A 25,557-nucleotide genomic window follows, 5' to 3' on the forward strand; every position below is an offset into this window, starting at 1 on the left:
GAAATGCTCTGCAGCTGGGAGAGCAGGGCTGAAGCAATAAAGTCATTGGACCTGAACTGGGTAGAGGTGCTTACTTTTGCAGCCTGGGAAGAGCACAAAGTAAAACAGTAACCTTTTATTTCATTGGATGTGTTCCCTCCACCAGCCCTATGCACTGACTCCACTGAAGAAGGTACGACTGAGCTCCCACTGGGATGGAAAACAGCCCAGTGCCAGGAAAGGGAACTTCTCTTCCAGACCCGTGCATTTCCCTCGTATGTTAAACTTGGCCTGTAGTGCTCTCTGCAATCCTAAATCTTCAAATTATTAACCACCCTGAATTTGTGCTGGAGATATTAGATGAACCAGAAAGAACCCAGTATGACTTTGAAATCTCAGCATGAGTCTGCATGGTTGGCAGTAAGAGTGAACTGAACTCCCTCCCCTACACTGTAAAATAGAACAATTGCCTTGGAAATAATTCAGACATAATAAATGAGGGATTCCTTCATATTAACTGTTTTCATTTGCAGATTTATAGTCTAAAATTAAGCAGATGTTGAGTGTTGAATACAATGCTTAAAAACACAATGACAAGTTGAAATCCTAGTTTCTCTGCATGTGGCAATCAGTAACTTCAATTATTTATTGGAATACAATTAAAATATAATTAAATGGAGCAAGCTATACTTAAGAATAAACAAATATTGTAGAATTTAGTGGGCAAAAAGAACCAGTAAGATTTTCAGGTCTTCCAAAACAGTACAAAATGTTTGGATACAAGATAAACAACTTAGAAAATACTTTGCAAATCCCTTTGTAAGTACTTTAAGGAGTTTACTTTAAATAAGGAATTCACTCTTGAGAGAACACCAACCTTTATTTTATTTATTTCAATTGCCAAACTCACATTCTGAAACAAGAATAATAAATAGAAAGATAATGAAATCTTCATGAGCTTGTTTCAATATTAACATTAAGTTAATCTCATTTGCTTCTATTTCACAATAGAGAAACTTCTGTTAGACCCATATCGATGATCACTGCTAGAAATGAGATGCAGAGCCCAGCTTACAGTGCCTTTTATTAGTCTTTAGAGGGAAAAGGCTACATGAGCTGTGCAGTTCACAGTACACCAACTGCAAAGCTCTGTATCATGCTATTTGTGCTGCTTATCACAAAACCAGTCTGAAAACACTTGCACTCTTATGGAGCTGAACAGTAGAACAGGGCTCAGCAGGTAACCAGGCTGGAATCACTCAGAGAGCACTCTCAGCTCCCATAGAGGGCAGAGGAATAGAGGGTATCTGCTTTAGGTCCAAAGCTGTGCAAGATTGGACCTCACACTATCCAGAAAAATAGCAACAGGCAGTGAAAGCAGGAAGTAATTTGGAAACCAAGACCAAATCCCACCCCCCCCCCCTCAGGTTTGTGTTCATTTAAAAACAAACAAAGGAAATTAAAATTGTGTATTTGTTTAAAAACCCCACATCGTTATACAAAACAGTGTCACAAAAGCTGGAGTGACTTGTTTTCATGCCTCTGATGCAAGACAGGCGTGATGAGACCTGGGTACCTCCTGACACACCTCCTAACAGGGTCTTCAAGATGGGGAGGATACAGAAACCTGCTTCAGTTTTTCAATCTGTGATTTTTTTCACTTTCTTTTTTTTCCCCATTTTTCATGTGCACTGAGACTAAATTGTTTATATTAGCTCAGGCTTGCAGAGTGCATTTTACCACATCACTTTATTTTCCCTCTCTAACGTAAGCATCCCCAACACCTTCAATCTTTTCTCCTAACTCCTGCTCCCCAGGCTCTGACAGCTCTTGTCACTCCCTCTGCACTTCTAGGAAGTCCACATTTTCTAACAGCTTCTGGTAAATGGGACTTTCCAAGGTTGCAGCTGTAGACACTTGCTGCAGAATTTCAACATCAATTATAGCCAACATCCACTCATCTAGGAATAAAATGCCTCAACAGGTTATTAACACAGCTAGAAGGAAATCAGAGATCCCCTTTTGAAGTGCTGATTTCCAACAAGCAGTGAACAAGTAACTTGGCCGTGAGGTAGTCAGTAAGAGGACACAGAAAGCAACACAGAGCAGTGAGCTCAGCAGCCTTTTAATAAGACAAGGTAAGAACACCACCACTTCAACAGAAGTCCCCCAATCCCTAACAGAGTGATAAAAACATCACACACCAATACCACATATGGTAGAGGCTGGATTTGAACTGGCTACAGAGTGGCAAAACACTCTTAAATTCACCAGTACTCATATCAGTTATTTACTTCCAATGAACCCCTTTCTCCAAAATACCTTACAATTATTTTTCAGATTATATCAGAATACTAAGTCTCCATTAGGCTCATTAGTTCCACCACATTTTTTACTGCTGTATTTTGGTACATGTGTATGGTAGAATAATTATCTTATCGATGGCACCAGATATTTAGTTACTAAAATTAGTATGAAGTCCCTGGTGTTATTTTTTAAATAGATGGTTATTTTTGTAGATCTACAATAGCCTCCAGGAAAAAAAAAAAAAGTCCTCAAAACCTCCTTCTGTGCTAAGATCACATAACAAAAAGCAGAGCTCTAGGGTTTAATTCCTATCAATCAACAAAATGAGTTTCACACTACTCCCGGTCAGAGGAGCTAATATACACAGTACCACAGGTCACTGGAGAAGAGCTTAAAATAAATCCAAGAGTGGGTGAGTATTGCTACATTTTGCCATTCCCTGTATTGTTCTTCTAATTTTACAAAGCCCCAGTCACTGAACTAATTATTAGGGGCACTTCAGTTGTTTTACTGTTCCTAGCACCTCTCATCAAGCTTGGGCAGTTCTGAGGAGCTGTTCAAACACACAAGGCTGGCCCTTGGAAACACTTTGCTGCTGTTATGAGCCCTGGATGTCCCTCAGAACAGGGAAACATTTGAGCAGCTTTTTGAACAGAGGACAAATAAAAAGTAGATGTCTTTAAAAACACAGGTCCCTGAGGCATCTTGGGTTTCCGCTCTGCAGAGAGCACCGAAGATTGCTTATCTTGGCTCCAGAACAGATTGATGTGTTCAGCTGGAAGGTTCACTATAGCTGACAGAGAACATTTCCTTCGTCGTATTGCTTCACCATTCGAGGAGATAACTCAGGCTAATAATATTCTGTCTCCTTTTTATCCTCCTATAGCCTACACATAACTTAATTCCTAATTCCAAAGGGCTTGCAGAGGAGATTGGCCTGGTGCTAGTTTCATTTACACACATATAAATCAAAGCTCAGTCTACTGGAATAGATGGCACTGCAGTGGTGTTAAAATATAAAATCCTCAGCAAGGCCAGAAAATTCTCCCTCAGCTCCACTGATCATAAACAACATGTTATCCTCGATTCAGCCACGCCCTCCAAATTTCTAAACATTGCATCCATTTAAATTTGCATGTAAATAGAAGCTATCCTGAGTCACAAGAAATACAGCTTCGCCTACCCAGAAAGCATTAGTGCAAATGTAAACCAAGCAGAAAATGGCAGAGTAGTAGAAACTTGGCATCTGTGGCAATTATCATTATATCTAATGAATAGCATCTTCGTTTCTTAGTAACTAATTACAGTGGCACTGTTTAAAGAAAAGGACCTTGTGATATGCCTGAAAGAACCAAGGTAGGGCACCAAAGCAGGAGCACATTATTTTATAGTGTCAGGATACCCACTCACAACCTCCTCCTCCTCCCCAAAACTGCAAGATCAGGCTTTTGAACCTTCCAGGAGCTTTAAATTACCCCAGGCACTATGGACTGAAAAGTTACCATTTTGGGATAGGAACAAGCTGTGTTCCTAGATCTTCACCCCCAGGCAGTAATCCTCAGCCACACAGGAAACCCCACTGCCTGCAGGCACCTGCCTGACTGTGGCTCCCAGCTGCATGAAAGCCCTCACTATTCTGCTCTAACTCAAGCACACATAGCTGCTTTCAGAGAGCCCACATTATTATTCTGGTTTTGAAGAAGGAACTGCAGAAAGCTGAATCAGAAACTTTGAAAACTGCTAGCAAGACCCTGGTTTCACTTACCCTAATCTGTCATCACATTTCATCACCAATCTCATACCTGCTCCAAGCTCCCAGCACTGCGCCACCTCTGCCCCCTCCATTAAGATATAAAACAAGGGTTAAGTGACAGATAGTATCAACGTGGAGAGCAATCTGTCTCACTCAGAAACCAATGCACCGAGAATAAAGAAAGAATTATTATCCTGGTGTCAATATGATAAATTACAGGCTCTTTTTCCCAAAGAATTTTTAGTTTTTCAGCTAGCACAAAAAACTCTTCCCCTTTTAGCACTCAACATCAGAGCAGTTTCTTCTGACATCCTGCTCAGAGTCTCTGCTAATGACATTGTTTATTTTGGTGGATGGCTGATGCAGTTAGTAACTACAGCACTCATCTTGGAATAAACATGAGCTGAGAGTCAGCGATAGGAATTCCAACTGTTCCTTCCATATATTTGTTTCCAAAACATAAGTTTGAAAGCTCTGCTTGCTGCTTGCCCTTGTTAAAGTGAACAAAACGTTTAGGGAAAATGAGTTTTCAGTGTTTCCTTACACCACATAGGTTACACAATCCCATGCGCTAAGCCCATGAAGTTTGTGGTCACATTTCCCTCCTACAGCAGTGAGTTCACAGCTGTTGCACGAGACAAAACAGGACTAGGAGGAACTGGGAAAAATAACCTCCTGATCTAGCATACCCTCTCCATAACATTTATATCAATTCCAGAGGCTTGTCTATACAGCAATAGAAAGATCTAAGAAAAAAATTAGATGACTTATAGTGCTAATGGGGATCCATTACAAATCTTTTCCTCATATCCAGCCTAATCTTCACTTGCTTCAGTGTAACACATTTGTTTGCCTTCACCCTACAAACTCTCTCCTTTTGCAGCATCACAACATACTTGCATGGACCCTTTTCACTCTCTACAACTGAACAACCTCTACACATTTAATCCTTCCTTGACAGGCCACTTTTTCAAGACCTCTGATCATTCTTGCTGCTTTCTGCTCCACACCTCTCAATGGGCAAATATCCCAAGAAGGAAAGAGTACTCCAGTTAATACCTCCAGAGGTCCATTCTGCAAGGATACTTGGGAAGCCCCTCACTGCTGGGCACATTTTCATGACAGGAGATTGTACCACAGAGGAAGGGATATTCTCCAGTATAACTAGAGAGACATCTCCAAAGGCTTCACACACCAGGACAGAACAAGGCCTTGTAGTGACCACCAGGAGGAGAATGTTTTTTTAACGTTTCTAGAGAGACAGGCAGCTAGGTCTTATATTGGCTCCTTCAGCACATACCTCTGACCCCAGGTTCTGTATCATCAGAGAAAAATCACTGCTGCTCTGATCCAGAGTGAGGCAACCAAAAGCAGCATCAAAGACTGAGCTAATTGATTCAGTTGTATGACAGGGGGGAACAGAAAAGATGTATCTTTCTATTACTGCCACCTCCATGAGGGAAGAGCAATTAATAGAAAAGGTTGACATGTTAGAAAGTAATTTTTGCTCTGCAATTGCTTGCAACCCAAAGCAATCTTCATACCTGCAACCATGCAAAAAATGGTAAGATGTAGGGACCAGTTTCATTACTGCAGCAGCTGGGGGGAATTACCAAGCTCTGGGGCACACTCCCAGGGAGTGACCTACTGCTCCCCAGCCCTGCAGCATGTCTGTAATCTCTCTCACAATATGGTTGAAAATGGAGCTGGCTAGAGGATAAAATGAGGGGGGTGGGGAGACTCAGCTTATTAATAAAACCTTGACAACTGAAAGTCCAACAGAGCAAAAAGTGCATCACCAGAGGACTTACAACTTCCAGGAAACAAGCCCTGGCAGATCTGGTACACACAGCTGCATTTGCCACTTGCTCTGCAGCCAGGTGATTAAGTCTCCAAACAGCCCTTAACCCTCTACCATACCAAACACAACCTTTGTCCTCTGCACATTGCACGTTTAAGGAACCGAGTGCATTTCCAAGACCCTTACCTCTTGACTTCTAGATGCAGCCAACCCACCTGCTCGTCATGTCTTAACTTCACACTCTTTGCCAAAACATGCAATTGTGTAACAACTCATGTTCTGGGGGTTTAAAAGAGAAGGAGCTCCTGGGTGGCACAGGATGTGTTCCTACAACCCTGAGCATCCCTTCTCAGTCCCTCACCTGCCCTGGGGTAACGCTCACCTCAATAGCTGGTGCAGTACTTTCTGGGCAAGGATATTTGGCAAGCTTAAAAACAGGAAAAGGAAGGTGGATGAGGGCATATGTAATCTCATACTCTCTAAGGCTGGATCAGAAATACCTATCTGGGCACTGAGCCCTATAAATGATCTCCCAAAGCTTGAAAAAATAAATATGCTCTGGCAACACACCTTTCCTCCAGCATCCCTGGGAAAAGGATGGGGACTTGCTTGTTGGAAGAGAGCCACAGAGACTAATGCGGGGAAAGGTGGTGGTTTACATTCAGAACAATTTGAAACGCTTTCTTTGAAAGTTTCCTCCTGAGTCCACCCATGTTCCTTCCCCACCCTGGAGAAATCTTTGGAAAGTGCTGGGGCACCAAGATCTGCCTCCTTGTACAGGCACTCTCTCCTCCCCAGCAACTACAGTCCCCTACGCCAGCTCTCCCGAGGTATCTCTCCTACAAGGTATTAAAAAGCAACAACAGACAGCAGGCTCTCTCCAGCTTGCTATATTTAACTGCAGACCTCTAAGCATTCCCCCCTTTGCACTCCCCTGAAACAGTTGCATAGAAACATGGAGAATGAGAGCTGCTCCTCGTTGCTGTGAGGAGCTTGAAGCCCAGGTTTGCTCCCACTGTCCCCGCTCTGGGGCTCCTGCATTACCACGTGTGCCATAAAAACCACCGGAGCACACACAGGAGGAGGAAGGGAACACTTTTGTTCCTCCGCCCCAAGAACTCAAGGTACTAAATGTTAATACTTGGAAATCAGCAACTGCCAAGAACAAGTTCCCCACCCACCCATCCACCCTAAGCTTTGAAGTGTTTTCTTTCTAGCTTTACCTTGGCACGCTGGCCAAATAAGTCACAAGTTTCCGAAGGTCTTCCTGCCTTATTCTGTCATGATTGCTGCGGGCTGGGAAGGTCAAGACAGGACCACCTCGTTTATCACGGCCACCTGTGGAAAATAAAGGATTGTTAGAAAATCAGGCAGGAAGCACACGTCAAAAAAACTATGTGCACCAAATTGATAAATATAAATTACAGCACATTTAAGAGTCTGCACACCCGTTGTAGCTTTCAGACTTGCCTAATTGAGGAAGACAAGCTTGCATTTGCTGGAGCTCCAAACAGGGGATATAAGAAAAAAAAAAAAAACCCACACAAGGAAAATTGCTACTAGCACTTCTTCTTTCACCTAATCCCATCAAATCTAAGTTGCCACTCCAAGCAGGCAATGCTAATGAAAGCCTACTGTGGGGATAGTTTTAAACTGGTCAACAGCAAGAGAGGGAAAGCATTTTTCACTGTTACTCACTGTGTTGCACCATTCATTCCAAGATAGTTTACCACGTCCTGCCACTTTGAAGGGATGTATCCAAGTAACGTTTATGCAGCACAATGCTCTAATCTATCAGATCATTCATTAAAATGAAATTTTGATTAGAAGTTCATGTCTCCTAAGCTTTCTATCTATAAATTGTTGCTGGCAATCAGAGTAATTGTTTGGAGGGGGGTTTCCTGTAGCTTTCCTGTCTTAAAAAAACCCTTATTTTAAACTGTCAGTGTCTGGCCCTTCATCTTTTACAAAAATTGTCTAAAGGCTTAGCCATAAAGGAATGACTCTACCCTGAACTATACCATCTATTCTACAGCACCTTATTTTATTCTCTCCTGTAAATAGAGTTTAAGAAGATTGAAACTGAAATATAGTGCATCACTCAATGTTTAGTTCTTTCTTCACATATTATCTCAGGATTTTTTCCAGGAATTGTGTGTTGTTAGATACATGTTTGCACTGTTATCTAGGAAAAAGTTAAGCTAAACTACAGCTCAAAAAGCTAGCATGGAACTGCAAGGACCTCACAAACAAGCTGTAAAAATGCACATGAGTTTGCACTTCTCAATGGAAAGTATAATCCCTTTAACAGAAATATCACTTCTGAGAAAGGAAACCCACATGCTTTCTGAGCTAATTCACTTGGCCAACAAGAAGAAAAAGCTACACAAGGACATGAACATCTCCGGCACTGATCTACACTGCGCTCTCTCATTAAGAACTTGGGACACCTGCAGGCTGTGCTATTGGCACATTCCTGTTACTATATATAAGTTTTCTTAAAATAAAGATAATTTTTAATTGCTAAGACCTGCCTAGAGAGTCTTCTACATCACTGCTGCCTGTACAAGACAGTCTGTTACACAAACTTCATTATATAGACAGAGATGCCACTGGTACCCCATGTCACTGTTCATCAGCCTTCACATTCCCATGGTTTTCAGTGGATGCAATACACCTGAAGGGCTACATTGTGCAAGTCTCCATTGGAACCAGGTCATGTCTGATTTGTCCAGGGACACAAATGGAGAGGCAAACAACAGATGTCATCTTTATTTTGAGCCCTCATGCAGATAGCGGTACATACGGAGTACAAAAACTGTCCTCTCTAATCTCCACCCAAATCTCTGTGCCTTCTATTTGCCTTTGGCTTTACACCATGAAGGTGAGGAAGGTCCATTGGAATTCAGCGTCACCTTGGCAGATCCACACCTCTGCCACATAGCATGAAAATGGGGGCATAATGTAAGAAAGGATGCAGTTTACAAGGAAATAAACTCATTTAAATTTTCAGACCTTTTTATGAAAAAAAGCTTCTTCATTTTAAGTACATTCTCCCTTTGTTGAGATTATTTCACACACCACATCAATGCCAAACCATTATATCATGCATGATATGTGTCCAACAGAAAAGCAAGCCAGCCTATAGAATAGCAAATACAGTAACTAATAGAATAGCAAATACAGTGACCAATGCAGTAACTAAAGCTGGAAGGAAATATATTTTCAACACAAGAAGCTTTTCAAGGTTTTGAAAAATTTCCCATCATATCAAGATGTAACTGAGGCTTTCAAAAGCTTCCAGATATTTGCTGAAGCAGAGACCTTAACTTGAACTGCATCCCAGAAGAACATGCTACCCGCTACTCATTCAGGCTCTCTCTCTCCTCCATTCCCAATTATTTAAATATTGGTACAGCGTGGAAAAGCACCAAGAGTTATGATCAGAAGACATCCAAGCCCACATTTATAATCCTCTCCCAGGATATGAAACACCTGGAAAGGGCCATGAGCTTCCCACAGCCCAGCAGCACTAATCACTGATGCTGCCCATTCACCTTGGCTTCATAAACCCAACCTTGTGTTTCTAGGCAGGGACCCCTTTAACACCTACCATTCCACCAAAGTGAGCTCTAAAAAATAAATAAATAAGAAACCTGTGTAAATTCTGGTAGGCTGAAAACATTAAGTCAGAAAATTCTTTACCCTTTTAGTAACAGCAACACAAGGATTTCAGCAACAGAAGAGAAAATAGGATCCAGAACATTCCTGTCCTGTCTTTGCTTCAGGATAAAAATTGTCCCTCAACAGTTCATCTAAACTGTCCTCAGGGGAGCAGGATAAATAAGGCTCAGGCACAGGGTCAGAAGTTAGCAGGACAGACCAGAGAAAATGGGTTAATTCTCATTGGAGGGGGAAGGTTACATGATGACCCAGTTGGAGGTTTCTGGATGATGGAAGGATAAAATAAGTGCCTGGACTGATTCCTTCTAGTCTTACAACACACAAAAACAAGAAGACTTGGGTAAAATATAATAACCTGTAAGATAGGCTAAGTTTAGAGACAAATGTTTCTCATTTCTGATGGAAGTTCAGCTCTAGGGTTTCAGCAATAGAGTGAAATTATTACAAATACATCATATATATTAGAATCCTTCAATTGTGTCCTTCAACTCCATGCAATCCAAATTACTGAGAAATCCCTAATTTTTATGAATCCCTACATAATTTACAATTTTATCAAGAGCTTGTATAAAGAAACATCAGATTTCTTCTAGAGCTAACCACTGTATATTTAATTCTCCATCAGATTTGCAGAGTTCAGTAACTGGTTTACTCTCTTAAATACTGATAATACGCTGCGTTTTCCTTGCACTTTGTAACCCAAAATCTCAGCTTTTCTAGGCAGACTAAAGGGGGTATTGGCACCATCAAACATACTTACATAAGGACACTCATCTCCTCTAATGGAGCCTGCTAAGAAGTAGCAACAGGCACTAAAAGAGAAGAAAATCTTCTGGCATTGGCTGTGCAGGGACTCTGTCTATACCATTGCTTTTCTTTACTATTATCTTTTTACTGAGGGGAATAATAAAGTACTGAGAAGGGAAGAAGTTCAGCGCAGATCCCACAGTGAGTCACTTAAAAACCAGGAGTAGAACTGAGGTTTTCTGACTTGATCCACTGTGTTAGAGCTTCACAGTGCTTAAGAATCTGTCTCTGCTTGTTACTAATCCACTCAGGGAGACAAATCTTGCCCCAAGTCAGCCATGATCTCCACATCGATTGTACATGCAGTCTTCAGAGAGCTACTCAGCACATTGTTTTAAAGGACAATGAAAAGTAGAAGGAAGCCAGGAGTCTCAGTTGCTCTAATCAATAAGTCCCATCTCCTGCCTCCCCCTGGACTCACAGAAATGGGATGCAATAATCAAACATGTCATTAGGTTTGCTAATTACAGTTATTAAATGCTAAAACAAACAGCTGATAATTTCTTACTGTTTTTCAAGTTGGGTTTTCATGAGCTTTGCTCTGATTTAGAGAGGCAAACAGATGGTCTAGTTATTAGTGCTCTGGAAAAAAAAGAGTTAGAAAAACACATGTTCTTCAGGGCACAAAGTACACTGAGAACAAATATTTAGCCATATATGCCTTGCATTTCTCCTACAAAATCCTTTGCTAATGGCCTTTCCTGTCAGTGGCTTGCTTGCCAGTTCTTCCCATCTCTCTTTCTTCTGTCCTATAAGAGCCCATGGCTAAATTCAGGTTTTATTCCCAGAAGTGGGATCACATAATTTTTTCCTCCACAAATCATCCAAGGGACATTGCAGTGATGGCACAAGGCATCGTGATGCATACCACATTAAAAGAAAACCTTAAAGAAACCTCAGAAAACCTGCATGCAGGCAAGCACCACAGTCAGTGGCTTTCTGATAACCACTTTTTCAGTCAAGCCTGCAACTAAGAGGAAAGAGACTCCAGTGACAAGATCCCTGTTCTGGCAGCTGCCTGAACATGACACCTCTAACCAGTGGGCCCAAATGTTTCTGCATACAGTGGCACCAAATGCCCACAGGTAAGCCAAGAAATTGGCCACCCCAAAGTGTAAGTGACATGAACTCTGTGTACAGGCTTTACCAATCTCAAGTCCCGAGGCACATCCATCCCTGTTAATACACAATAAACTGGAATTCCAGCTATTTGTAGTCCTGTTGAGGACAGGAAATTATCAGTTTCCGTTAATGCAGGCTTCCTGCATACAGCAGATAATGATTTTATCAAGCTCTGTTTCTGCATCTCTCCAGTTCTGTCAGCCCTTCCACCACGATCCTTACCTGCTTGCAGTGATCCACATTTAAGGGTTTTAAACCCTCTGCTTCCTTTCACACTCCCTTCATAAGCATGAATTCACAAGGATTAACCAGAGACAGGCAAACGTCCACGCATGTGAAGGTTCCCAAGAACCTTTTCTAACACCCTGCAGCACACCAGCAACGGAAGCAGGAGCAGCACACAGTGTCTCTGGCCTCTGTTCAGATGTCTACTGCAGTTCAAGTGAATGCGCCACTTCATCTGACCCTGTAGATCATAAGCTGATCAATCTTTATGTTGTAGACCCTGCTGAGACTGTAAGTGAGTTTCCAGAGAAGCTGAAATAATCCTCATCAGGTATTTCAGTCCAAAATATGGTGAAAAAATGAATTATAATGAAGAGAACTAGGAGACAGACAGAGCTCAGTTGATGTCAGGCACTTCAATACGGTGATAAACAATACACTCTGGATTTCTAAATCTAATTAACAGACTTCCTAGGAAAGGAAAGTATCAAGGAATTGGTATCCAGAGTCTTGAAATAACATTCCTTTCCCTGTCATAGCTGAGCTCTCACTGGGAGAGTCTGCTTGCTACTGGACTTACTGCAAGCAGACTTCTATACTAAAACTCCTTCAGTTTCAAGACAGACTAATTAGTTGCAAGGGTCATACATAGGATTAGCTGTGTGACCACCCTCCAATTCAGCTGGTATCAATCAGGTGATTCTAGTGCAAGTGATGGAAATTTAAGCTCCCACAACAAGCCAATTAACACAGCTGCAGTGCAATCACCGGGGCCTGATTCTCCAGAGTGCTGCTCTTTGCAGCATCCATGTCTCAGAGTCAATTGCCCAAATCAAATTCTAATGGCAAACCCTTACAACATTACTTTTAGGGTTAGTGACTCCAAACAAGGCTAATTGTTCTCACCAGAAGATCACCTGGCAGAGCAGGTCAGAGGCTGTAGATGGGACACCCAGTGCAGCATCTGAAACTGAAGGGTCCTGTTTCCTACCAAGTAAATTTGTTCTTCAATCACCCAAAGCCACTGCATGGATTTGAAGAGACCACCTGTTGTGACTTGTAATTAGTTTTCACTGCTTTATGCAAGTATTTTGGGGTACTTCTTTAATTTTAAATATACACTGGCCAACAAGCCACAGGGGAAATAATTTCATTTCCCAAAAAGAAAGTTATTCCAGCAAGGCATAACTAAGGACAAGTGAGACTCATTAAAAGGAAGGGAATACCTTCCTATGTGGAAGGAAAACTTCCAGAGAGAGTACAGAGGAGCTTGGTTTTTTTCTCTGGAAGTAGCTGGATTGCTGAGGAGTCAGGGGAGCACTTGTACCTTCCTCTTCAACACTGACACTAAAGCTCTCTGCCTTATGCCCCAGCTACAAATAACGTTTGTTGATCTTGTGTCCTCTATTGCAGATGTATGGGAATAGCTGTATGTATGAGAGACTGAACAAAATAAACCCCAAATCTTCTAACACAAAACACCCCACTGCAAAACCTACTGCACTACAAAACACCCCTCTTGCTGCTGGAAAAGGGAAGGGAAGAGCACATGGTGATGCCGTCACTGCTGGTGGTGGTACAGACAGACACTCCAAACTCACACCACAGGGCACAGTGCTAGAAGCTGTACAGAATAAGGAGAAACAAAGAGAGGTCAGATACACCCTGATCATACACTCCTTCTCTTCCTCATTTGAGACAAGCATGGAGAAATAATCATGCTTTTCTAATAGCAGATTTCCCTTTTTTGAAATCTCCATTGATTTCAAACTACACCAGGGAATGGTATAAAATGGAAGATATTTTTCTGTAACAAAATATAGAAGAATTGTTGATGCTTCATTTGAAATCTCCATTCCAGAGGAAGAGGAGAATGGAAACTTTTAATTTAAATAAAAACTTTTTGTGCAAATACAAAATGTTTACATCATTCACAAATTAAATATTTTGGTTAATTTTATTCCCAACCCAATACAAATTCCAATGTCCACAAATCAGCATCTGAGACCCCCTGAAACCAGGATGTGAACTCTTCCAGTGCCCAGAGGCACTGGGGGGTCTCATTTCAACCCTCTCTCTGAAGAGTGAAGTGCATCCATTGCAGAAAAAGTAAAAACATGCACCTCTACATGTGGTACCCCTGACACTAAGCAACCTGTGGTGTCCTTGGACAAGTTTTTGGGAAGGTCAGTGTCTTCTCTGAGTTTTCCTCTTTGATTCATCCTGCTGGCCTAAATTTGGTGGAACCTAATTGCAAAGCTGTCCTTTCTTTAGAACTATTTACCTTGAAAGTCCTCCTCTGGAAGACCTTTCAGGAAATCTCTGCTTTTCCTTAAGGCTCTCAGTCAGGTTCAGACGTTACTCTGACCCAACAACGAGACTGCTCCCGAGACGTGCGGTTGGAGACAGTGGGCTACCAAAGGTTGGAGATGGCTGAGCTGTTACTGCATCCACCTCTCCCTGCTCTGTGCCCTTTTGGTGCCCAAAGCACACAGAAAAACCTCCCGCTTTGCAGACACATGCTGGGAGCTCTGCTTGTCACAGCTGCAGTAGCTCACCAGCTTATTACACCCTCTGCTGCTGATTCCTCCGTGCTCAACCACGCTCTCAGAAACCTGGCCAGCCTCCTCCTTTGTACTCCTGCCTCGGCAGATGAGCAGACAGTACCTGGATGACAGCAGGAGCCCACGCGCCACCACTCTTCCAAGCCCTCCAGGGAGCGGAAGTACCAGGAAGGATCCTGAGAAACTCCTCTGGGTGGGATGTTGGGAAACGCTTTCTGCGAGACCCATGACATCAGTCAACTAACAAGCTTTTTATAGCCTAAGTACATGAAAAGTTCTGTGCATGGGAAGGGAACATGATAACACATTCCCTTCCCTCTCTTGAAAGTTCATCCACTTTGTTCTGTACTGCACTGATCAATAGAAAATCTCCCATAAATATAATCAAGCAGCTGAACAATGCCCCAGTTTACACCACGTCTGTGTTTCCCAAGAAAGACTATAAGCCCAGTTTCCAAAATATTTCACCACCTCTCACTGAAAAAAAGCACCTAAAATAATCTACAACCTGTTTTACTTCCTCTCCTCCTCAGAATACAAAAATCAGTCTCTGGCTTGTAACTCACTCCCTAATGGCTCCCAAAGCCATTCCATTGCTGAAAGCAGCACATTGAACCACCCAGGCAAAGCCAAGATTTTATTAGGGTTTAGACAACAAGCAGGTGGCCAAAGCCTCCCCCTTGCCAGCCCCCTGCTTAATCTGCTTCCAGGAGGTCAGTGATGGAAGCAATCAGACAGCGATGGCTGGGATGCACCCCACCCGCAACTGCTCACTCCATTGCTCTGCATAGGAGCTATGGAATGGGATTTTCAGGTACTCTTTAGACACACATGTGAACTTTGTTCAGGTTCAGTCTAGCTCATACATGAGATCACTGGAAGAAACCAAGAACTAGTTCCAGGAAAAAATCTTGATGTTATCCACCACCCCTCAACTTTCCCGCGGTGCAGGGATGCAGATGCAGAGCCCCGCGCCCGCTGCTTGCTGCTGGCTCAGCCAGCCAAGGGGAAGTGCCAGGCACAGAGCCCCAGACAGCACTTAGGCTGGATGAATCTGTGCCCAGACAGTTAGAGCTGTATGTCAACTCTGAAATTAAGTGCACTTGTGAAAGCCTGAGTGCTCCTCTGAGATGACACGGCTGTGCAAGCAGGTCCTGTTGTGCCTGCTGTGAAGCAGGCGGCAGCTGCTCTCCCTGCCCTGCCTGTTCTGCCCTTTTGCTTTGCAGGGTCCAGGTGTGGAGCATCCACTGCAACACAAAGCAAAGTGCAGCCCCTGCCTGAAGGGTCTTGTGTGTTCCCTGCAATTTTCCTGTTGAATCACAGACAAACAAGCTGGTGAGCCACAGCTGATGAGAAAAGCGATAAACTATGTAACTGACATGTTCAGCTGAGAGTTTTTGTGTGTGCTGATAAATTCTGCTGGTGTAAGGAGAACCCCCTTGACAACTTTACTGTACTGTTATTGTTAAAATTAACTGTAGTATTAAACTCTGAAGAAGATTCAATAAAACTCTCCTGTTCCTCAAAGAAGCCTGATTAAAACACAATGTGCTCTCAGAGGCTGTGCTAACTACAGAACTTTTTTATTTGTTGATCTTGGAAAGTCCAGGTATTTGATTTTTCTGTTTTGTCAAACATTTTCTCTTCTGTGCTCAAAGCATAGCCTAGGAAATTATTCCATTTTAATTTAAAAGAACCGAGCCATCAGCTGAAATGCTAAAATAATTTTCTTAATCTGCTTTATTACAACAGTCCAGGGGAACACTGGGCAGTACTTACACTCTGGGCTGGAAGGGAATTCTGGGGCTATTGCAGTGAACACCAGCAGTTCAGAGTGCTCTGCCTGCAAAGGCAACTGCTGCCTGTAGTCATTGCATTTGGAGACCATGAAGAGGAGGTGTAAATCCCAGGACCTCTAGCTATGTCAGGAACAGCACATTTTGAGCAGATCCAAGTCTGGAGGCTGGTGAGTCTATATGGAGCAAACTGTACCCTGCCTGCAGTGGATCATGGTGTGAAAGCCCGGGGGATTGTGTTGGTGCTGCTTATTTAACACCCCCCTCTGCAAGGCAGGCTTGGCACAGGACAGTGTCTAATGAGCTGATGATTTGATGTGAGACCCTCTGGCTCAGAGCTGAACACAGGCACCGTCAGTGGAAGGGGCTACATAAACAATCCAGACAGGTTGTCATTATTAAAGATTCCGTGAATTACCAAATGATCCTGCAGTCATTCCATGCAAAGCAACAGCAGAAGCCAAAAACTAAATTGCAGTACAGTCCCTGCATAAATTCCTCCCCTTCACTTTCCCAGAGCACCCGGTTCAGCTTTTGTGTCACAAACAAGTGTGCAGGTACGCTGTGTTTTTATGACTATGTTCCCCTCTTCGGAGCAGTTAAAGCCAACCATGTAAAACATTTCAGGACATTCAGAATGAGACTTCAGTGTGAGATAAAGTGTTCCTGCATGTGAGTACTGTTGGGATAGTTTTAGGGTTTCAGACAAGACTTGGTGTTTCAGAAACTTCCCTCAAACTCCTGGATTTTCATGTCATTGATGAGAAAGTTTAGCATTTATAGATCCTCAAATTGTTTCCCCAGGTCACAGCTGGACTCATGATCCCTGGGCCATTTAACTGTTCCTATATGGGAAGGTATCTCACACCAGCTATCAGTCAAGGGGAAAGCTTTTCTTCCCTGGATGACATCTCCATGGCTCAGCAGGGTGATGAGCCCCATCCTCATGGGCCTGGGGACTCAACTCCAGCACCCGGGGAGAGAGCCAGGGAGGAAGAGTGTGGGCACCTAACAGCCTTGCTGCAACCTCCTCCCCTCTGCAGTCAGCATTACTGTGGAGATGAAGGAAACAAAAAAGCAAAGACTGCAAACAAGGGGAGCTGGCTGTTCTTGATGGAGGTTTTCTCATTGCAAGCAGCCTGAATGGTTTGTAATCATCAAAAATGCTGCCACTGGAAATACCCTGGGTTTATGCTGCCAATTTGAGTGACTTCATGCAAGATTATGATTGCTTCAGACTTTCTCTTCCCCCTCTCACTGACAAGTTGTAATTCACACCAGAAGCACTATCATCCAAGCTATTCTCAAAGCCTCTTCCATATTGTCTAGTCCTGATCCACCCCCAGATGCTTGAGATTTGTCTCCTGAATGAAGGCTGTAAATCTTTGTACAGAATGGCAGGAGAACTTTGAGCATCTGAGTTATTATGCAAATGCAGCATCAATGGTACTTTTAACTGCAAGTCGATTGGGACTGTAAATGGAACACCAGTGATTTATGGGTCTGAGTGCTTCCTAGATACAGGAATTTAATGCTATCCACTGACCTTGAACCAAAAGCAGGATCCCTGAAGTGTTCTGCATGCTGAGACAGCTCACATCTGGGCTGGAGCTAAGAAGGTGCCTTTCATCCTACCTGTGCTGCTCATTTGCCCCTGTTTCAGAATATGAAGAAAATCAACATGGACCAGTTTCCAATGCCCTCAGTATTACTGGATACTCCTGGTCCACATACAGCCCTTTTCTTAGCAAAGAACTAATTTAAGTATTACCAAGTTCAAACATGAAACCAGTCCCTCGAGATTCTGCAGCATCATAAGGACCAGGATGTGGCAGACAGTGCTCATGGACTGGAGGGATCAAAGAAAGATATGCTCACCTGACACAAAGGCCACTTTCTCCTTCAGTATAGGAAGGACATCAGCAGCTTTTAAACCATCATTTCGAAAAGAACCTGCAAAACAGAGAAAAACAGGAAAGCCACGTTAGAAGAGAGCAGGTTCTTGCTCCCAGCTTCATGGACATGCCATGTTTGTCAAAAATCAGACTGGAGAAATGCTATAAATTACATAAAAGCACCAAGAAACAGACCCAAATGGCTGATGAACAAACAGCATCAACATCAATAGAGATATGTTAATGGAAAAAAATTAAATACCGAGAATCAGCTCATTGCTCTATCCTTCAGAAATTCTGAAAGATTAACAGATTTCCCACCAAGTAACCAGTTTAATCCCTGCTGCCTTTTTCACAAACCATACTATCAAGCCTGGGAGATGCCCATCTTGTACAGCGCGTCAGGAGCTTTCTCCCTTCACTCTTCTGAACATAGCCCAGGTAAAATTGCAGGGAACATTACAGCACATACACATCCATTTAGCACCAGCCCTTGAGACAGATTTGCACAGGGACTGGCTTAAAAAGGGATTTTCTCCTTTCCCCCTTTCTGCTGTGCACAGCACAGCTGAGATGGAATGGTTCAAGATGGGACCACACTCGGAGGACATGCTCCTTACAAGCCAGCCAAAGTTTTCCCTGGGTAAGGAGAGGTTTGAAGCCCCTGCACATCCTCAGGTAATACATGCTGTTTGATTAAGCATACCTGAGCAGGCCATTTGTATTCCCTGAAGTGACAAATTACTTCAGGTCTCCTAAATGTTCACCTAAGAAATTACAGAATTTTACTCTCTTGGGAACAGAGCTGCCCACAGTTTTAGGTGCCAGCAGTATCTTTTGGCTTTGCAAAAGACCGGCAGTAAGGGATCACCCCAGAGTAACCAAGCCAGCCACTGCTATTCCCACAAAAGGTGTGTTTGAAGGACATCTTTGCCGTTCCCCTGAAAAATAAGTCATCCATCACTGGGTAGTGAATAGCCATCATGACAAGTGATCTTCCATATGGTCTTAGATCTATTCCAGCTCACCAAATAATATAACATATTTGAAACCCTGTATTTTCCCTTTCTGCCTTTCACAGGCAGGCAGGCAGCAACCACCATTCTTCTGAGATGATGCCAGGGCAAGAAAATCTTCTCACTAAGCAGCTTGCTAGAAACAGGGCATTGCTGCGGCCATCACACCCTCCTCACTGAACACAGCAGATGATACCCTGACTGTTTGGGTCTGAAAGAGGGATTGGGGATAAAAGCACCCCTTTTATATTGTCATCTATTGCTCCCAACATGCAGCCTGCAAAGGCAAAGTGGTCCAATCCATGCAGACATTTGGAACAGACAAGATGAAGACCAAATCAGCCATTTTCACCTGCAGCTGAACTACAAGTGTTAGTGTTATTATGGTTGAGTTAGTGGCTTTTGCCATTCACAGTTAGACTGTGCAACAAGGATGTCTTGTACACGTAAATATGTCCCTCCCTGGTGACCAAAAGCTACAGCTAACTCTCTTTGTCCCCAGTTGCTCTCAGGTGTCTCCAGGAGACGTGTAAGCTCACCAGCTAAACCTACAGCTAGTGAAAACCAGTAGTCAAAGGACTGAGGTAATTCAGTGTAAGGCCAAGACCAAAGTAACTGCAATTTGAACAGGCACTGGAGCACAGTCCCGAGGGATGCCTAAAGAGTGCACTGTGTCAGTAAAATGTTTGGGGAACAGGGAAATGACTCCTGATTGCTGAACTCTTTCTGTGTTCAAGTAAGCAGGACTTTGTGCACTCTGTGTTAAATATATGAGACTTTGCTATTAACTTCTCCTCTTGACAAGAATAACCTCTCAGATCCCAGGCTGCGGCTAGCTCTCACATCAAAGGTAGGAACTGCTCAGCCACAGGCAACATTTGGAATTTAGGCAGCTCTGTATATAAGCATCTCATCCAACCATGAAGCAAACAGGAACAGTCAATGTGTGAGACACATCATGAGGGTTTGAAGACACTCAAGTGGAGTAGTGGGCAAAATTTATCCAGCTGCAAGTGTCAGTGCAAGTAGAGTCTTGGCCAGTATTTGTTAAATTTGTCAGGAAAATGGCAAAATCAATTCTTAAGCATCCAACTGTGCAGCAGACTATGCAACTGAAATCTTTGTGAGCATTACTAAAAAAAGCTGGTGGGCGTATGTAAAGCATACCATAAGGACTTCTTAGCAAGAACCCACTATACTGAGGGCTGAAGGCCAGTTTCAGACACTCCTGCAAGGAAGGACTGCATCTCATAGAGGAAATACGCATGGAGACTGGGAGAGAAATGTATGACTTTAAAAGATGGTCACCTCCTGAGCTGTAGCAGGGCAGGCTGCAGGCAAGGGGCTCTTTGCTAACAGCCCCTGTGTCCTGACTGTGCATAAGAGAGGCGAGAAAAGACTTGAGTGGGGATAGTGCTGCAGCAAGTACTTTCCCCTTTCTCAGTATTGCCCAGGACAGGTCAAACACACTCCAAAATAAATGATGAATGAATTGGAAAACTGTGAGGCTGTCCTACAACCAAGGAATAAACAAGAAGTCCCAAGAGCTGCAAAACTTCCCTTGGGATGAGGAAGGAAACTCTGGAAGGCAGATCAGCACCTAAAGCAATGCACGGTGTTCAACCAAGTAGCAGCTCATGACCCACAGATGAGGCCATGGCCAGTGCTTCCAGAGGTTGCTCCAGTTCCTGACAAAATCCTTTCATTGGAGGCTACATCTCAGAGCATGCTGTCAGGTTGCCAGCAAGAGCTGGGGCAAGGTATGCATAAATGGGAAAACCAATGGCTGTAACAAAGACTCCAAAAGCAACAGCAAATCTGTCTCCAGAAGGGCCCAGCATAGCAATGTTGCATTCCCCAGCTTGTAAGTTATTATAAGCATATCCCTAATGATGCTCATTTTCATCCTGTTCCCCAGCTGTTTCTAATACATTTGTTTTGTTTGTTTGTGTGCTGGATCCAAGGCCATGTCTGCAGAGCACCATCTCATTTTGCCAGAGAGCCCCGCGCACACAAAGGCTGTGCTTTGTAGTCTGCCCTACACCTCTCTACTGCTCCTCTCTGCAGCAGATGGACAGAGAAGGACAAAGGGACGAAGGAAGGGCAGGCTGAACACTGAGCCATCCTGCCCATTGTCCATGCATTGGTTTGCTGGTTCACCATCCTCATAAACATGGGACTACACAACAAAGCCCCTCTTGCTTTCTACCTGCATGGTCTGCCAAGGTACTCGAGCACTTCAATCACCCCTTTACCAAAAGAGAGGCACAGAGAGCACAGTGCTGTGACCCTGTCACCCTGCAGCCCCTCACACCTTCATCACATCCTGGCTTAGTGTGCTACTCACAGAGCAGGGACACTATGACTGGCCACAAATTTTTATTACTCCAGTGACCCAACAAGAAAGCACACCATGTCAGCCTGAGCAGCCGACAGTATGTGCTCTTGTAAACTTGGAAGGACTGAAGAATTAAGAGTGGATCCTCAGCATGGCTGATTTACGTTTCAGGGCAGAGCAGCATCACGTGTGCACAGAACATCTCCTAGAAGGGATTCCCTGGGTGGCAGAAGAAGCTCACAGTTTTAGATGAGATGCTGTAATGAGAAACCAGATGGGTGAGCTGAGAAGCTTAAGGCATGCTTCCATGGTAAACGCAGCAATTCTGAAATTGAGAAATTTGTTTTTCCCCTGCACAAATGCCCCAGTTGGCCTGGAGAGCTCACTGCTGAAGGACATGGAGGTCAGCAGCTCAAGGGGCTTCCTGAACAGGTTGGAGATCTGCAAACAACAAACATCTCCAGAGAACCATAAAGATTAATAAAATAAGCAAGAGTTTTGGAAAGAATGTAAGCCTACAGACTTTGAAGTGAAAGCCAAGCTGTAACTCTTGGAGTGAAAAATAAATTATCCCCAGAGAGAGCCCTGTGAGCTTTAGTATTTCTTTCTCTAAGCAGAGTGCAGGATCTCTGTTGGAGACACTGTCTTGGGCTAGATAGAGCAATGGTCTGCTCCAGAGTGGCTTTTCCTAGAAAAGCCTCAGTTCTAATCTGAAAAATGCAGCTCTTGGCTTCAAATAAAGATCAGCTGCTGGAAATATGGAAATACTTTCTATACTTAAAAAAAGTATGCGTAGGCAAGAAGAAGGCCTCCTGTCAGAGCACTGCATGGGGCTTAATCACTTGGCTCCTGATGCCTTCAGCAAGAGTTGTTCATCCCAAGTCCCATGCAACATTTCAAGAAAGGCAGCCCACATTCTCATAGTTCTCAGAACAGCTTTCACTATTTTAAAACTTTGGCATAAAATTTCTTTAACCAAACAAAACTGAACTCCTTGGGCTAAACCCATCCCTCGAAGAACTCCACTGGAGTCCAGGATGCAACAGTAGGATTAATCTGGTCCGTATTTCTTCTTCCCCCAGTAAAGGCCTCTCCTGTATTTCTATACTCCCACTCCCATACCCCAGTTTTTGGGGCATTTATCTCCCAGGTTTATCATAGCCTATCTGCCTTCCCACCTTTTTATTTTTCTCCCCTCAAAGTCTCAGTGGAATTTATTTGTCTTTGCAGTACTGTAGCGTCTTGGCTTTCTACAACACACAGAAGGAATGTCTGATGTGAGCAGAGAGAGGCAGAACAAAGGAGACTTTAGTATTCCCATTGTAGCCTTTGCAAACTGAGACACAGAGAGATTGACTTGACCAGTGTCAGACAGAAAGTTTGTGCAGAGCTGAACCCTCATTTCCCCAACGCTTTTCTCATACAAACATCCCTTTGTTTTCCAGCAGAATATAATCTTCCTTTTTCTTCTCTTTACACTTCTGGCTTCCTCCTCCTGCCCTTCTCTCTCCATTATTCTTTCCTTCTGCATTTATGCCTCAAATATTTACTTTTTGTGTGTGCTAAACCCTCTTTAACCCCTTCCTCCCCTTCCTGCAGGCTATTGTCTGTCCCTGCAGGGCTGTGAGCCTTCCCAGTTTGATTTCTCTGATTTTCCACAAGCCATGCAGAGGGGCTTAGCCAGGGGCTGCTGGGGCCTTTGCCGCTGGGATTTTGCTGGCCGAGGCTCATTGGTTCAAGGCAGAGAGGCCACAGCATGGCACAAGCATTTGGTTGAATAGAAGCAACATGTGCTCTGGACTAGTATTTTAGCACCATCTGGCCGAGATAAATGAGGCTGGACACTCTGCATCTGCCGATCGCTCCTCTGTGGACAACAGCCTGATCCCTGATGCAAAGAAAGATCATTTTGGTGCCCTGAGCTCCCCAGGAGCCTGCAAGGCTCTCCTATCATCCTTCTCCACTGCAGGCAGCAGAAGAGCAGGCTTAGATTTCACAGAGGAAGGAAGGATTCAATTGAATTGAATCTAAAGACAGCACCAGAGAGAAAAAACCACAAAATCAAGCTGTAAATATAATCACCAGCTATTACTGAAGACTAACCCAGAGTTATATGCTTCTCCATAATAACCAATATAAGGTAATACCTGGTCTCAGGGGAAGCATTTAGGACTGCAGGCTGGAGTGTGGCAGGGACAGGCTGAAAGGCAGGTTGGATTAGCACTGGGGCAAGGATGGCGGTGCTGTGCCCCTCTATGCTCCTGTGTTTGCTTTCTCCAGCCACCAGATCCAGTGTACAGACTGGCACATAGATCCATGCTAGAGCTCCAAAAGTTGCAAGAACCATGGACACCAAACAAATAGTCTGCACAAAAGACTAATCCCACTGCACCACATGCCACACTCTTTATCCCAGCTGAGACAAAGTCACATGCATTACATTGCTGCATTTATTCTAAAATTAAAACATGAATGTTGGATTTATATGTAATAGTTAGGCTCAGTCCAAGAGTAATATTATTTTTTCTGTGCTTCTTTATTCTGTCCTTCTTTTTATTAATTACACACCACTCCTGCTTTCTGAAATATCCTTCTGGTCACAGCTATCAGGTGGCAGTGCCACAGGCTACCCTCCACTTCTGAGTTTTGCCAGTGTAAGCGGCAAAAGCAGCTACTTTTCTCCCCTCTACACCAACAGGTCGGTCCCTCTGATTTCTCCTTGCTCGAATCCCTGCGCAGGGACAGCCCCTGCCGGCGCAGACGTCTTCCCTCTCCTGCCTGTAACACCGAGAGAGGCAGGGCTGGGGTTTGGGGGACCTTGCTAATTGCGGAGATTGTTATTCCTTCCACGAGGTACTTGGCAGCACTGAGCCTCCCAGCACAGCCTTTGAATGTCCACACATTTAAACAGTAGCCTCAGCTTGAAATCAAGCCAAAGAATAGGCAAGGCCTCAAGAAAGACAGAGCAGCTTGCAGCAAGCATGCAAATTCATTAGCCTTGTGTGCACGTGTGGCCTCTAATAAGAAGTGTTCAGCATCTGAAGCCGAAACATCCCACCCTGTGCATCCCACCTAAGCCAACAGCCAGGCTTTGCTTTTCATAAGTAGCACAAAACAATTCAAAGCATCAGAAGGATGCTGAATTTATACACAATCTGCAGAGGAGGTTCTGCTTCAACTCCATCCATGGGGGATTTTACTCATTTCATTTTAAACATGCACTAATAGAGATGCTAAGAGAATGCAATGGCTGTGAGTCAATCTTTTGCACATTTCCTTTTCATTTTCATCAGGACTTTGGAATCAGGCTGAGATCTTTCAGTTCTTACACTTAGAAAAATAATTAGACGTTATAGGTAGCCCTGTGGATAGCACATCTGACTGCTAATCAAAAGACTTGGCTCTATTTGTGGTTCTGCTCCTAAATTGCTTTATGATCCTGAACAAGCTGTTTTAACTGTGCCAGATCTTGGTTTTCCTCTCTACAGAACGGAAATAATGACTGCCCACATTAGTAAAGCACAGTCAGGTTCACAGACCTCAAAAGCACCTTTCAAACATGAATTAATTTTGTCTGAAAAAACCTCTCTGAGTTCTCTGAGGCAGGGAACTGTTGCAGTGCACTTTTATAGACAGGCAAAAATGAGGCACTGACAGTAGGAAAGCCTTGCTCTGGTGATCACAGAAAGGGCTTTCTGGGAGGGAATGGGAGATGTTAGGAGAACTGGAAAAATTAGATCATCTGACACAAAATCCTGTGTTTTATTTCTTAAGTGTACAAGGGATAGATGTGCTGCCCTAGAGGGAAATAAGTATATTCAGCACCTTGAGCTTTTAGTGGTTAAGTTTCTTGCCATCTACAGATTGCTCTACACATCAGTGACCACCCAGATGCAAGAGTCTTTTATGGTGTTAATAAACAGCTACGGGCCATTTGTAATCTGAAGTCACGTTTTAAACACAGCCATGGTCTCTATCCAGGCCTAGTGTGCATAAATATTTTCTTTTCATTTCACTCCCCTCTCAATTACAATTGGGTTTCTTATGGAAACATTCCTCAGAATTTTATAATCCCATAAAAAGTTTAGAACTGCTGATGGATTCCTGCAGGAAGGATGCAGGCCCTCTTTGAAGCAGTAGAGGCTGGGTACCCAGGGTCCCATCCTCTATTAAATTCTGTAGGTTAGAATAATATCCTTTAACTGGCATTGGTTTAGTCAACAGGCTTTTCCCAAAAAGCTGCAAAAGGGCATCTCCCAGCACCTGTCAC

The 25,557-nt window shown here is 43.5% G+C and overlaps 1 protein-coding gene across 12 annotated transcripts in view; it reads right to left on the reverse strand.

The window, feature by feature from the left end:
• Window positions 1-25,557, reverse strand: part of KALRN (kalirin RhoGEF kinase) — a 484,636-nt gene that overhangs the window by 308,712 nt on the left and 150,367 nt on the right. For all 12 annotated transcript variants that reach the window (XM_039555510.1, XM_039555513.1, XM_039555508.1 and 9 more), the window contains 2 exons: window positions 17,917-17,991; window positions 7,064-7,178 (listed from right to left, as the gene is read on the reverse strand). In XM_039555510.1, the coding sequence (XP_039411444.1) occupies window positions 7,064-7,178; window positions 17,917-17,991 (190 nt within the window). The remainder of the gene's footprint in view (window positions 1-7,063; window positions 7,179-17,916; window positions 17,992-25,557) is intronic.

Source organism: Corvus cornix, chromosome 7 (genome assembly GCF_000738735.6).
Source record: "Corvus cornix cornix isolate S_Up_H32 chromosome 7, ASM73873v5, whole genome shotgun sequence".
Lineage (NCBI taxonomy): Eukaryota > Metazoa > Chordata > Aves > Passeriformes > Corvidae > Corvus > Corvus cornix.